The sequence below is a fragment of the Colletotrichum fioriniae genome (assembly GCF_027942845.1).
Source record: "Colletotrichum fioriniae strain IMI 355084 chromosome Unknown scaffold_7, whole genome shotgun sequence".
Lineage (NCBI taxonomy): Eukaryota > Fungi > Ascomycota > Sordariomycetes > Glomerellales > Glomerellaceae > Colletotrichum > Colletotrichum fioriniae.
The window spans coordinates 45,532-58,143 of NW_027076843.1; the positions used below are offsets into that span (position 1 = coordinate 45,532).

Here is a 12,612-nt window from a genome sequence, read left to right on the forward strand (position 1 = left end):
GGCGGCCCTGTTGAGCCGAAAGATGTCCATGTCTCTCCAAATGACGCAGGAGCCAAGGTCGTGGGTACCGTCTGCCCAGGGGCCAAATACATCGCAAACTGATTCGGCATGCCATTTCTGGACCGCCGATGTTGCATGGGAACTAAGACTGGCCTGTTTGGAAATTGGTCGACGCTTTCTACTGGTTGATATCGGTCTTTCCGTTCCGGAAGGATTAGTGTAATGCAGCCCAGCTTCCACTCGCCCATGACTGTGGTGGCCTCTGGTTCAACGACAATGTAGTTTTGTTGTCTGGCTTGGAGTCTTATGGGATGGTATAATGGAATTAGAACCGCAATGCCGTGAATGCAGAATTATCAGCGGCCTTCATTAGCTTTATGCTGAAGTGGATAGGCTGTTGATCTGTATCGCTGAATCATGACCGTTGGCCTTTACTCAAGTTATTCCGCCACTGAAAACAGCAGGCTATCTTGTTCTGAATCACCATCGTCATAATTGAGTTATGTATAAGGTAGTAATTCCTCAGTCGTATCTTTGCTTGCGCAAGTAATTCCTGTCGCTCTCGTCTCTAACATTTATCGTTTCCTCAAAAGTATCAAGTCCAGTCTTGCAAAGTCTAGATGTGGGTAATAACTTGTAGTTGATGGGAGACGCCTCATAGTCTGCAACTCACATTCAATCTCTGGTCGTCTTCAAATCACAAATGATTTTGAGTAAGCCTCGGTCAGATTCGATACTTACAAGGTTGTCGCAGTCCATCAACACCACCAAGGCAACACTTGAGAAACCGAATTCTGCTCGCCTTCCGATTCTGAAGGGACCCCACACGGGCCACCTCCGGGGTGGATCCCTATCGCCGATCATGAGCAACGCTGCGCATCGCGCATCGGGATCGCCCGCAAGGATCACTTGCCGTTCACAGCTTTGTGTTCTGGGTCCACGGAGTGCGGGGTCCACAGTTTCCGGATCGCTGCATCCGGAGACCTTTCGCTGTGTTTCCGTTTCCAACTCCGGCAATGCCCCACTCAGCCTTACACTCAGGCGCCTGGCTGTGCCTGAGCGTTCGGGTCGATGGCTGCATCAAAGTTGCAGGTTGAGGTAATCATACAGCTGTCGTCCATCGGATCCATCAAGGCCAAGACAGACCACTCGCCCCAGGTCTATAGCCGACTCATTCAATTCGTATACAACGCCTCATATGCAAAATGTCAATCACCATGATCAAAGAGCAAGCAAGTGTACGCAACTTTCCACGACGTGCATTCCGCACGACGCATATTGTCAGATTCCGATCTCCGGGTATACCTATGCTTAATGATAATAATACAGTTACAACAGTGTGTGCTGAATGTCAAGCAGCTCTGGCTCCTATTTGCGTCTTTGCGCCTGTTCCTGATATGTTCCTGTGTTTTTTGCTTTTTTCCTTTCTGTCTTTATGCAGTTGCTGTCTTCCTAGAAGTGAAGCGATGGCCCCAATCCCGTATCCTTTTGGAGAAACTCCTCTTGATAGGCGCAGGCTCGGGCACTTTTTCGAGTCCGCCCAAATCATCAGACTCGGCCGCATTGTCGGTGGTCACCGACTCGCCACCAAGCTTTGTTTGACGGCGCTGCATGAAGGCAGCGCCGGATGAGAATGTCCTCTTGGGCACAACTGATGCGGGCTGAGTCACTACTTGTTGCTGCACTAATGGCGGAGAGGAGATCCGATTCATTTCCATCGTTGACACAGGAAAGGTCGATGCGCGACTCTGGCAGCTGCTGCCGCTAACAGTACGAGACTGTGCGGGTCGGATGGTCCCCGGCACAGGAGACGCTGCCGACGATGCCCAGCCTTGGCCATGACGGAGGGATACCCATACTGAAGTTACGGTGATAAGGATTCGAGTTGCTTCGTCCACAGGGTGAGTCTCTCGTTGTGTCGCGCCGTGGGATGCTGATGGCGGCGATGGAATACCCTTATCGCCGCTCAAGTCCATGCTGAAAGGTCGTGTAGGAGGATAACGCCCGGAGGATTGTGATACGGTGGTGTAGTTATCCAAGATTTCGAGGTTAGCCGGCGTCAAAGTTGCCATGACGGGGTGTCGACGAAGCTGTGGATCGAGGATGCTGAAAGTAAATTTGTACTCCGAGGGAGCGGTGATCGATGCCGCGCTGCATGTAGCCGTGGACAGAGGGCGGGCACTTCGTCTGGCCCATCTCGCAATTGTCGTTTGGCCAGTTTCATCAACGTGGACGAAATCGTACGACCCATTGCTTGTCTGAGTGGCCGTCCAGACTGAACCGTCCGCCAAAACAATCTCTGTCTGTTCACCAGAATCCCTCCGCTCGCCCTCTTTCCGAGATGAGACCGGCGAGATGACGGCCACCAAGTCGCGCTTATCGAGATCTTTCTCGTCCGAGTCCGAGTCGTCAGCGTTATTGTCGTAATCCTCACTCTTGGCCAAGATGAGGCCATTCATGCCCAGCTGTCCCTTGACCCTGAACATCTTGGGGAAACGTCGTGCGAGGCGGGGAAGGATCACTGTCCCAGCAATCATGCTCGAGGGGACGACATCGATGGCGGGCATGGGCCGCTTGTCGTTCGATAGTTGCTGCAGCTGTAGGAGAAGTCGCGGCCGGATGGAAACGAAGCGTCTCTGTTTCGTACGAAGCTTTGGGGGAGGATAAGCCAGCATGTAGTTGGTACATTGCCTGGCAGCTCGCCTTGTTCTTTTGGATCTTTTTACAGTACTTGTATCGCTAATCTCCGATACTAGGCTGCCTTCGTCTTCGCTCACGCCATCCAGGCCATGTGTTTCGTCACCTACAACGGTAGGTTCTTCCTCGAAACGTACGACGAGGTCCTTTCTTTGGACGAAATCAGATACCGGTCGGATTCTCCGCACGGGGCGGGCAGCGGAGGCGGGCTCTTGTAATGAAAGGCGTCGGTTGACACGTTGTGTTGGCGTCTCGGTCTCGTCAGTTGAAAATGATGATCGCTGAAGCGGCGATGCGCCTAATGATGAGCGTAGGAGAATATGCCTGCGCGCAGGCTGGTTGCCGCTGGTAGCGGTCTTGTTGGAGTATTCGTGCCCATGCAGGCTTGCGCCAGAATGGAGAAACATGATGGTAGTCTGGAATTCAGCGACACGGTGTTGTTGGAATCATGGACGCGATTAAGGCGATAATCCCGATTACAGCCAACGTGCGGTGTCGAGGGACAGTATTTCCAAGTGGAAATGCAGCCAGGAAAGCCGGTGTGGATAAATCAACCGACTGGATGAGGATTGGATCGTCTTATGCGAGGGGTATGAATCGGGCAAGCTCTCCACTTGCAGTTCGCCAAGGAGGGGGTGGATGCTGATGCAGACGCGGATGCTGGTAGCGGTGCAGTGCAGGTCGGGTCCTGGGGATTCCGTTCTGAGTGGTTTAATACCGCAAGGTGCGTTACACTGGTCTCGAAGTGTGCTCTACGTGTGATCGATCGCTACAGTGACTGGCAAGTCTGGTCGACACGGCGACAAATGTGAATGATTGCGGCAGAGGCGTTGAGCGAGGCAGCAACAGAACAAAGAATAGAGAGAAATAGGGGACGACGATGCTGGAGAGCAGGTTATGGGGGGGAATGCGCGGCCTACAAGTACATCATCTAGCGTCAGCCCAGAAACACCTTCTCTGATGAGGCTCAGGGAGCTATGCTGTATTTGGCGGGGCTGCAGAACAGAAGGCTTTTGAATGGCTTGAGTGGCTTGACTCGTGAGCGGTCAGTGGCCCGAGGACCCAGTTGGCCTTGTGTGTCCGTGGGCGCGGGATGGGCTGAGCTGAGGTGACGAGAGCAAAGAGAAAGACGAGAGACTTACAAGATGCTTGAAAAGTAGGGTTCGGTGTCCAATGAGATCGTGTGATGGCGGGACAGGTTCTTGGTTGACCCGAGCGGCGTATCCCGAGATGAAGGAGCGGTGATGGAAATCCGTACGTCGTGCCTTGTAGAAGAGAGGGGAAATCGACAACTGGTCAAGCTGGCAGAGCCTGGGCTAAACAGGATGGAATTCGTTTACTGCGTGACGTCTGACTTTCCAAAGTTGATGGAAGAGGAATTTCGGGTCGTTGAAGAAGAAGAAGGCTGCCGCGTAATGTCGTTTGTCTCTCGTGGAATTCGTAGTGTAGGTACGTTGAATATACCTAGTTGAGTAGGAAGGAGACTGAAAAGGCTGGCGAGATATGCGGAAGGAGTTTGGCAAGAGGGTCCTAGATGCAGGAGAGTGGTTGGAAAGAGAGGTCAAGGAGGAGTAGATGGCCACCAGGGTCCAGATGTATAGATGTAAGTTGACGGAAAGGCGGATGCAAGAGCAGGGTAGCCCGAGGCAAGGGTTGAAGGGTAGCTCGGGGAGGCACGCTAAGGTATCCGAAGAGCAGAATGGAAAAGACGGTAAGGTGTGAACCCCGTTCGTGTGTGCCGGAATGCGAAGTACCTTTACTGGGGGTACAGTAGGTACTTGACAAAGGCGAGGCGAGGCGAGGATGTCAAGTGTTGTGTTGGAGCCGGTTTGCGAGGTGGGGAGATGGAGGGACGGAGCCGGAAAGGATGATATCAGGGCTCTTCACTTTTGGCTTTCTCTCTCAGGTCCCCAGCGAGTGTCGGAAGCGCTGTGGAGGGGGAGTACTTCAGGAGGGTGAGTGCTGATGGATTGGTAGGTGTTTAGTGTGGAAGAGTGGGTGTGGGCGTGCGAGTGCCGTCTTTTGTGGTGGCCGAAGGGAAGAGACGGGAGAAAGGTCGAGGCAGAAGAGAGGGGAGTCCCTGTCTTTCTTTGAGAAGAAGCGATCGCAGACGCAGCGGGAACCTGGAATTGGAGGTGGAATGGTCGCCGTTTGGTTTGGTTTCTAGTTCGGCGGACTACGTAAAGTATCCGTTCACAGTAGAGTCGGGGTACGTACACACTACCAGGTGCGAGGGTCGATGTTAGAGAAGAGGAGAGGAGAAGAGATGAGAAGAGAGAAAGGATGTGTGTTGCCTCTGGGGCAATAACAGGGCGAACCGGCCTGCCGTCGGAGAAGAGAAGAAGGACGGGAAAGACGGGGGGAAAGAAAGTTGAGAGGTTGGGCGCCGAGAGAGAAACGGGGATGGAAAATGTGCGAAAGAGAAGAGGAAGAGAAAAACCAAGACCCGACGAGAGCAGAAGAAGAAGACGAAGTTGAAGAGGTGGACTTGGAATGGAATGGGAAAGGGAACGGGAGTTGCAAGGTACGATAAGGTATGGGGTACGTATTGCTAGGTAGAAAGGCCGCAGCGGAGATATGTATCAAATACGTACCTTTTCTTCGGTTTGCATCCAATTCCAAGGAGGAAGTGACGATGTCCAAATGAACCTGGGCTGCCCAGAAGGAGCGCAAGCAGGGGGAAATGGGGGGAAGGAACCTTAAGGACCCAAATCGAATTATGGGCAAGAGCGGTGCTATTACCGTACTGCTCGACACGGATACCTCTGGATACAGGTACTTACCTTACTGAGCCACCAGCCCTGGGCGAGAGGGGGCACTGGGGAGGCGAATTCCGGCTGTCTCTGTTGTGAATTGAACTTGTGCAGCCACCTCAACCTGTGCAAATTGGATGCTGTACCTAAGTAGCCTAAGTACTGCAACCCGGCACTGTCAGTGAGGTAAGTCTGACATATGCGCTGCCAGTGCTCCAGAAGTCTCTTCTGACTCTTGGGGGTCGGGCACGTCCTGTGGTCCCGCCGTGTCCGCTTGGAAATGTACACTACTCGCAAATACGTACCTACTTTCGCAAAGCCCCTCAAAGCGGAAATTCAGGGGAAGCATCGTGGAAGACCAGGAATGTAATTCGTAAATCCTCGCTGACTTCGGCAAACACTCTTCCAAACTACCTACTGTGTTACTCCGTTCAGACTCACAGCCTCGTGACCCCTCGTGTGACGACTTCAAGTTGGCACTTGAGAGTTCGGCTGACAATCGAAAGTCCCTATCAAGCCAAGAAGCATCGAATGAAGCCATGAAATTTGTCCGCTTCTTCGGACTCCCTCTCTCTCTCTCTCTCTCTCTCTCTCTCTCTCTCATATAGCCCGCCCATCTCCATATCACACTACAAGGCCCCGTCCATCGAACGACCGCGAATAATGGAGCGCCCGCCAACGTGGTGACGACGGCCATTTAGCCAAACCCGTGCCGTACCTAGTACGAACCGAAAAGGCCCCTCCCCCCCTCTGGTCCCTCTCCTCTGCATCATACTAAAGCACCCTGTTTAGCTGCCTCTCTCGTCGACGCGTAATTAGGTATTGCTTTGCGTAGGTAGTCAACACATTCACCAGCCCAGCCTGGCATGGTGGCTTTGCTCTACTTTCACATCTAGCCCGGCCGTTTCGATGTGGCGTCGCCTGGTCCAGTCTTCTGCGGAATGTGCTGTGCTATTCTGTGCTGTAACTTCAGCCTGGCTTGCCCAAACTAGTACACAAAAACTGGCAAGGAAAGAAAGAAAAAAAAAAGGCCCCACGACACTGACAAGGTACCGAATGCCGCCTCCACATCGTCCCTGTATCGGCTCGTCGGCGACCTGCGAGATTCTAGATCGGACGGGACGGGGTTCCCTCTCCGACCGTCTCTGAACGAGAAAGAGTACTGGCCTTTCGCAGCCCCAACCTACCTATTTGCAGTCTGCCCTTGGCACAGCATCTTCGCTGACCGTCGGTGATGACGAGCTCCCTGACGGAGGAGGGGCCAGCTCCAGACCAGTGCTGATGGCCACAAGCCTCTCTCTGCGTATCAGGTCCTTCTGTGCGTTTGTCTAGAGACCTATCTTGCTTCTTTGCTGAAATATCGTATCCAGAGAGCAGTCCTCTTGCATCTGTGTTGCACAGATGATGACAGACAGCAAACTGTGTTTGTGTTTACGTAGTGTTTGATGGGTGTCGCCGGTAAGGGCTGGACCTCCAGAGATGGATGGTTGCTCGAAATCTTCAGCCTTTCGAGTTTCTCCTCATCTGAGGCTTGCCGCAAGAACTACCTATCAGTCTCATCACATAACTTTCCCTATAAAACACGGCTGCCGAAGGGGAGGTGCCCGGAAGGGTGTTTACACACAACCATGTCTTCTAGTTTCTCATCCAGCTAACCGGGGACCACCATGGTAGCGCAGCTATATTCAGTTGGCTCACGTACCAGTTGCGCGTCTCGTTCACCCCTCCCGCCGCGGGAAGGGTTATCCCGAGTCCAGTCAAATGAACTGCGGGCTGCTGTGAACCACTCGACTAGGGAAGCCAGGCGAACCAGCATATCGGGAACCGTCGATCTGCTTTCGATTCGCAAGGCGTCGGTCAGAAGGGCGGCGAAGAAACACTCCCGACCCCAACTCCGTTCATCCAACACCCGTCCGTCTCACAGTAAGAAGGCCGGACTCCTCCCAATCCCGTTGAAATAAGAGGCGGCAGATACTCCGTAAGTCAGACCACTTTGAGAGGTCGCCGTAGCTCCGACTTTCAGGGCACATTGTTGGTGTCCGTCAGATGTTCTCTACGCGACTGACCATCTGGATCACTGGAGCTCGGTTTGTCGCTGCGATCGGGCGCTAGGCCAGTTAAGAGCAGACACACGCCGGCTGCAGTCTCGCGTGGGTGAGGTATGGTGGATTCGTGCTCGGATTGGATAGACGGCTAACTCGGGTATCCCTTGCAAGTTGACCTGGCAGGGTACGAGGGTTCATCTTCCCTCCACGAAAGGGGATGCCATGCCCACATGCCACAGGACTGGGCATCCCAAGATGCGCAAGCCGTATGTGTTACTTGTGCGTAGGAATAGTGCGTCTAGAGGGGGTGGGGGGGATTGGGCAGTATCCTTCTCCTCCTTCTGGTTCTTCACCGTGCAACTGCCTCAAGGATTGGATGTTCATTGTGGCGGGTGAAGCATACCTCTATCGGAGCACCTCACAAGTATCAACCGTAACAAAAGCTCGGCTCGTACCCAGGATTAGCAGACGTTGATTTGGGCTGGCGACCAACCTGGAACCGTAGGGTCGACAACACCACTCAGAAGTAGGGACGGGTTGCGGAAGACGGGCGCCGTCACAGACGAAGGGTTAGCCTTTCAGCGCGGTCGCAGTCAGGGCGTGAGACGTCTCGAGCCGGTGGAAGTCCTAGATCAGACCGTCCCACGAATCCACGATAGGCGTCCGCACCTTTTTGTACCTACTGCACCTGACGAACTCTGAATGCACGCCGAGGCTGCCCTAGCCGTGACACGTTGCAGGCCGACTGTTGCTGCTCAGAAGCAGTAATGTCGAGTCGATGGCATGTGGAGGTCCTGCTTGTTTCGTTTCCAGCGCTTGTTTCGCGCCATCGCAACCAAAGCCTCCCGTTGCGGTGGCCCAGAAACAAGAATTACCCGGAACGCCCAATAATTGCGCTTATTGTGTCTACTGGGCCCAACGAGCCCGGCTGGTTAGGGCCGTCTGAACAAAAAAATGTCTAGCCACGCTGTGCCTGCACTTGGGGTGGCGATTAGTGTCCCTCGAACGGTAAAGCTGGTTAAGGTGGGCAAGACCGGCTCTGATTCTTGAACCTCAGCTCTCGACTGGATTGAAAAAGTTGGCTAGGAGGAACTACTGCGGCGAGTTGTCTTGCCAATGTTCCGCCAAGGAAAGCAGCCGGGACAGGTTCAGATACTCAGTGCCTAGATAGACAAGAGGGCCTTGATGGCTCAAGATACCGGTGGGTATTGCTGCAGCCTGCGATATGGCAAATGCGCATGGCAGTCTCGGATTTGGGTCTGCAAGATTGGCGGCGGTGCTTCAGTGTCGGTCGATTCGTTCAGTCGTCAAACGAGATGCCGTAATGCAACATCAACGCCTCTATATCGATCGTCGAATAGCAACAGCCTATTCCAAGACATTTCAAGATATGGAACAGCGGTGAGATCCAGGGTATCCGTACGTATTTAGGTATTGTCTCCGTCGAGTGCCCAAATGTCCCGTATGTTTGGGCAAATAAGTGTCGTGCACCGAAGGAGCAGTAGGAGCTCGCCGCATCGACGCCATAAGCTGTGTGATACCTAGTTACAAGATTGTCGCCGGCGAAGCCGCAAGTCGGCCTAGGCATCAATGGGTCGGGCGATGATGAGCATGCTGATCACTGAAGCTGGTCAGCCCAGCCCAGCCATTGGATCCCTCGCTTTTACCTCACTCGAGGTTGCGGACGATGCTCCATGTCATCGTCAGCTTCCGCAAGCGAGTGCGGCTGTAAGTGTAGGGTAAGCACCAGGCACAAAGTACCGCCATGATCCCCAGGCCCATGATCTGGTGTCACTTGACAGCATCAGCGCCCTGTCGCAGAGGGATTGGTGTCACAGAGCCAAGGTTCCAGATAAGGTATCCGGAGCTGTACGGCTGCCACCGTGCAAAACCCAAGCTATGATACCTAACAACCTTAGATCAAGCAGCGGGCGTCCGTAAATGTAGCTGTGGAGGGGAATATGTGGCTTTCAGTGGCCTGTAGCCCCTAGGACAGTAAGTGTCCGCCCTATAAGAGCCGCGTTACAGTACTTTGGAGTGAGTAAGGTAAGTAAGGCGTTGTTGTCTGGAACGGGCACGAACGGAGTCAACCTGGGAGTGAAGATAATGGGCCCAGACGCAGTGGCCAATCCGGTATGTGCCAGTGGTGCCGAACGGACGCGGATTGACAGTCTGGTGACAGTCTCTCAAGGGCGAAGGGTCCTCCTGGGTGCGAAGCTTAAAGGAAAAGTCGGGGACTGGCTGTGTCTCTTGGTGGTGTCAGCAGCAACGTTCAGGGCCGCCCGCAATAGAGTTGAGCACTTCTCTCTCTCTGTCTCTCTTGGAGGTCAGACGAAAACACCTGAGCGTGTTGGAGCTGAGAACAAGGTTGGAGGGGTTCGTCATCCTGCTTTGTGCTGTCGTACACTACCGTAGTGAGTCCTGTGCTTGAAGGGAGCAGGGGAGGCCATGTGAAACAAAGCAAACAACGACTTCTCTGCCTGGCAGCCGCAGGCCAAGTCCCAGCTCCGGGTGCTCACGGCCGGTTCCGGCTGCGAATTGCCTGTTGCGGAGGGCTTATGTAAAGTCAAGGGGCACATGACGTTCAGCTTCGGCTCGCAAACATGGAACGTTCACGTAATCTACCGTACCTATCAGTACCTTAGTACCTTAGTACCTAATCTAATTGTGAGTCTTCACTTTTTGGAAGGACCCGAACTGCCTGTACCTACTTCCTTGGAGAAGCCACGCGGGGCTGTGAGCTCGAGGGAGGAAGCAGGCGAGGGCGGAGGAACGGCGCAGTGGTGCTTTCCGCTCCGATGCCGATCTACCAGAAAGAACCGGGGCCGACCTGCCTTGCTGGACGGAATGTCACCTTCCCACCTTCTTCCCCACCCTTAGTTCTTTCCCGCCATGAATACCTTATGTCATCATGTTACCTTTGGATGTCAATGTCCGATCTATCAGGCACCTCCTCGCAGCCCTAGGTACCTTATTCCTTCTTTCCTAATACCCAAGTACTCACAGATCCCCAAATACATACCTTAGGTATTACCCTATGTGCTTATGCAGATGCGCCTGACACATTTCAGATGTGAGAGATGGTCTCAGTCACATGCAGCTTGTCCCCTTTCCTTTTCCCTTCCCTGCGTAGGTACCTAGGCAAGCGTGACGGCAAGGGAAGGTAAGGTAAGGTAAGGAAGGTGTTGCCTAACTTGCATTTGCACATGCTTCAAGCCGCCGTCCATCTGAACGATCACTCAACTTTTAAGCGCGAGCTGGGTTGGATCTTAGTAGACGTCAAGTGACGAAAGACGAATCTGGACCAGCCGCCAGCCCGCCCTCCTCCACCCTTCCGCATGCCGTGCCGGCTGGAGTGCAGCGGATCTGCCGGGACTTGGCTCATTGGACAAGTTTAAGCCTGTTCCAAGCACTCAAGTGATTGAAAACAATGCTGGTGGCTGCTCGTCTGCATCCATGGCCAAATCTTTCTTCCTGTTGGTCCCTCACCCACTCACTTCGGTCTGCACGATGGATCGATGGCTGCATGTTCATGCCCAGTACTGGGCGTCCTGGGACCACCTTCAGTCCGCATATAGCGGTAAGCAAATGCTGCAACAGCGGATAACTGATAGATTAGATAAGTACTCCGTAGACATCAGATTAAGGAGACAGGCCAATATCCAGCCAGCCTCACCCTCCCTTGAACGCATGGCCCGGCCCATGCAAGGTGGTGCGGCGCACCTTGGTCTTGGCACGCATCCCGCTGCCATACCCAGAATGGGCTGTGCAGGTTTTTAAGCAATGAGCATCGAATACTCCGTACCGACGTGATGCTCTTCATTTTACTCTCGTCAAGCTGGAATGCACTCGATGGAAACTCAGGGGAAGAGAAACACGGGGCGGCAAATTCAGGGGATGAAGCTCTCCTGTAAGAGGTTCCAACTTCACCCATCGCCCACGGGTGGCCCTGGGCGAGCCCTGGCCAGTGGAACGGTGGAACCTGGTCCGAGACTTCGCCACACCTTCCTCGCACACTGATCCTGTTGCGGCCAAAGTCGACCAAACTTGTGCTCACAGCGCCGTGGGCTGAGCGGTCTGCCTGCTTCAAGGGGCTTTTCAAAAGGCCTCTCCGCTGTTCTAAGGCCCTTGAGCCCTGGACTACAGACTCTCCACTGCTGCGGAGAGGGGCACAGGGGGGATAAAGGAGGCTGGAATCGAGAGGGGCAGTCCACTGGTTTCCGCTAATTACAATCCTGGTAACCAGTCACGGGCGACATGGTCTTGAAGTTTGGACTCCCGGTCTATCTTCAAGCCTTGACAGCCAGGTGGACACTGGCATCCGCAATCAACGGCTGGTCCCATGGAGACGGATGCTTGGAACGCTTCGAGAAGAAAGAAAAAAACAGAAAGGGCTGAAAAAAAATGGAGGAAGAAATTTTCGTCTCACCCACATCGTCAACATTTAGATCGGATCAAGACCCGCTCGCATTGTACTGACCCCGAACTCCGCCTCGGCGGGATGTCTTCTTAGGTACTGTGCAAAGTCTTTTGAATGGATGATACAGGCACGCAGGATTACCTACCTACCTAACCGGGCCTACGTAGTAGGTAGTAGGCTCACTCGCAGGTAGTCAGTGGTGTAGCCAAAGCGATGCTGAACAGAGAGAAGAAGGAAAAAGAAATCCGAACCAAAAAAAAAATTAAAAAATTTGCGGATGGTCTGTGCATTATCGCCGCACACCGAGTCACCGACTGAGCCGGCTCACCGAAGTCACTCGGCGGTTGCAATTGGCCACAGTTGCTCCCGTCCGTCCCGGCGCGGCTGAAGCTCCCCTTCCGTTAAACCTCGCCTCAAGTCCTCCCGTCCAACGTGATAAACGGCAACGTCAAGGCAAAGGCAACGCCAGCCAAGGGTTCATCCACAATTATCACTACCACCACGGCAGTCAAACTTTGTCTTCCTTCCCAGAGTTTTCCTGCAGTGGAGCTCTTGCCACTCTTTCTGTCCGTTGTCAGCTTGTGATTGTTACAAATTCCGCCGCCTTGGCACTTCGCGGACCTTCACTCGCGCCCCGGAATCGCGGCATCTCCCGCTCCTCGACCTACCCTCGACTTTGCCCGACGTCATCACAATC

General features: G+C 53.8%; 1 protein-coding gene across 1 annotated transcript; it reads right to left on the reverse strand.

Moving 5' to 3' along the window:
• Nucleotides 1-1,433: 1,433 nt before the first annotated feature.
• N0V96_006218 (uncharacterized protein) lies at nucleotides 1,434-2,675 on the reverse strand (the record flags this gene model as incomplete). The annotated part of the gene is made up of 1 exon (XM_053190926.2): nucleotides 1,434-2,675. The coding sequence occupies one exon, from the start codon at nucleotides 2,673-2,675 to the stop codon at nucleotides 1,434-1,436; it is 1,242 nt and encodes a 413-aa protein (XP_053051844.2).
• Nucleotides 2,676-12,612: the final 9,937 nt, after the last annotated feature.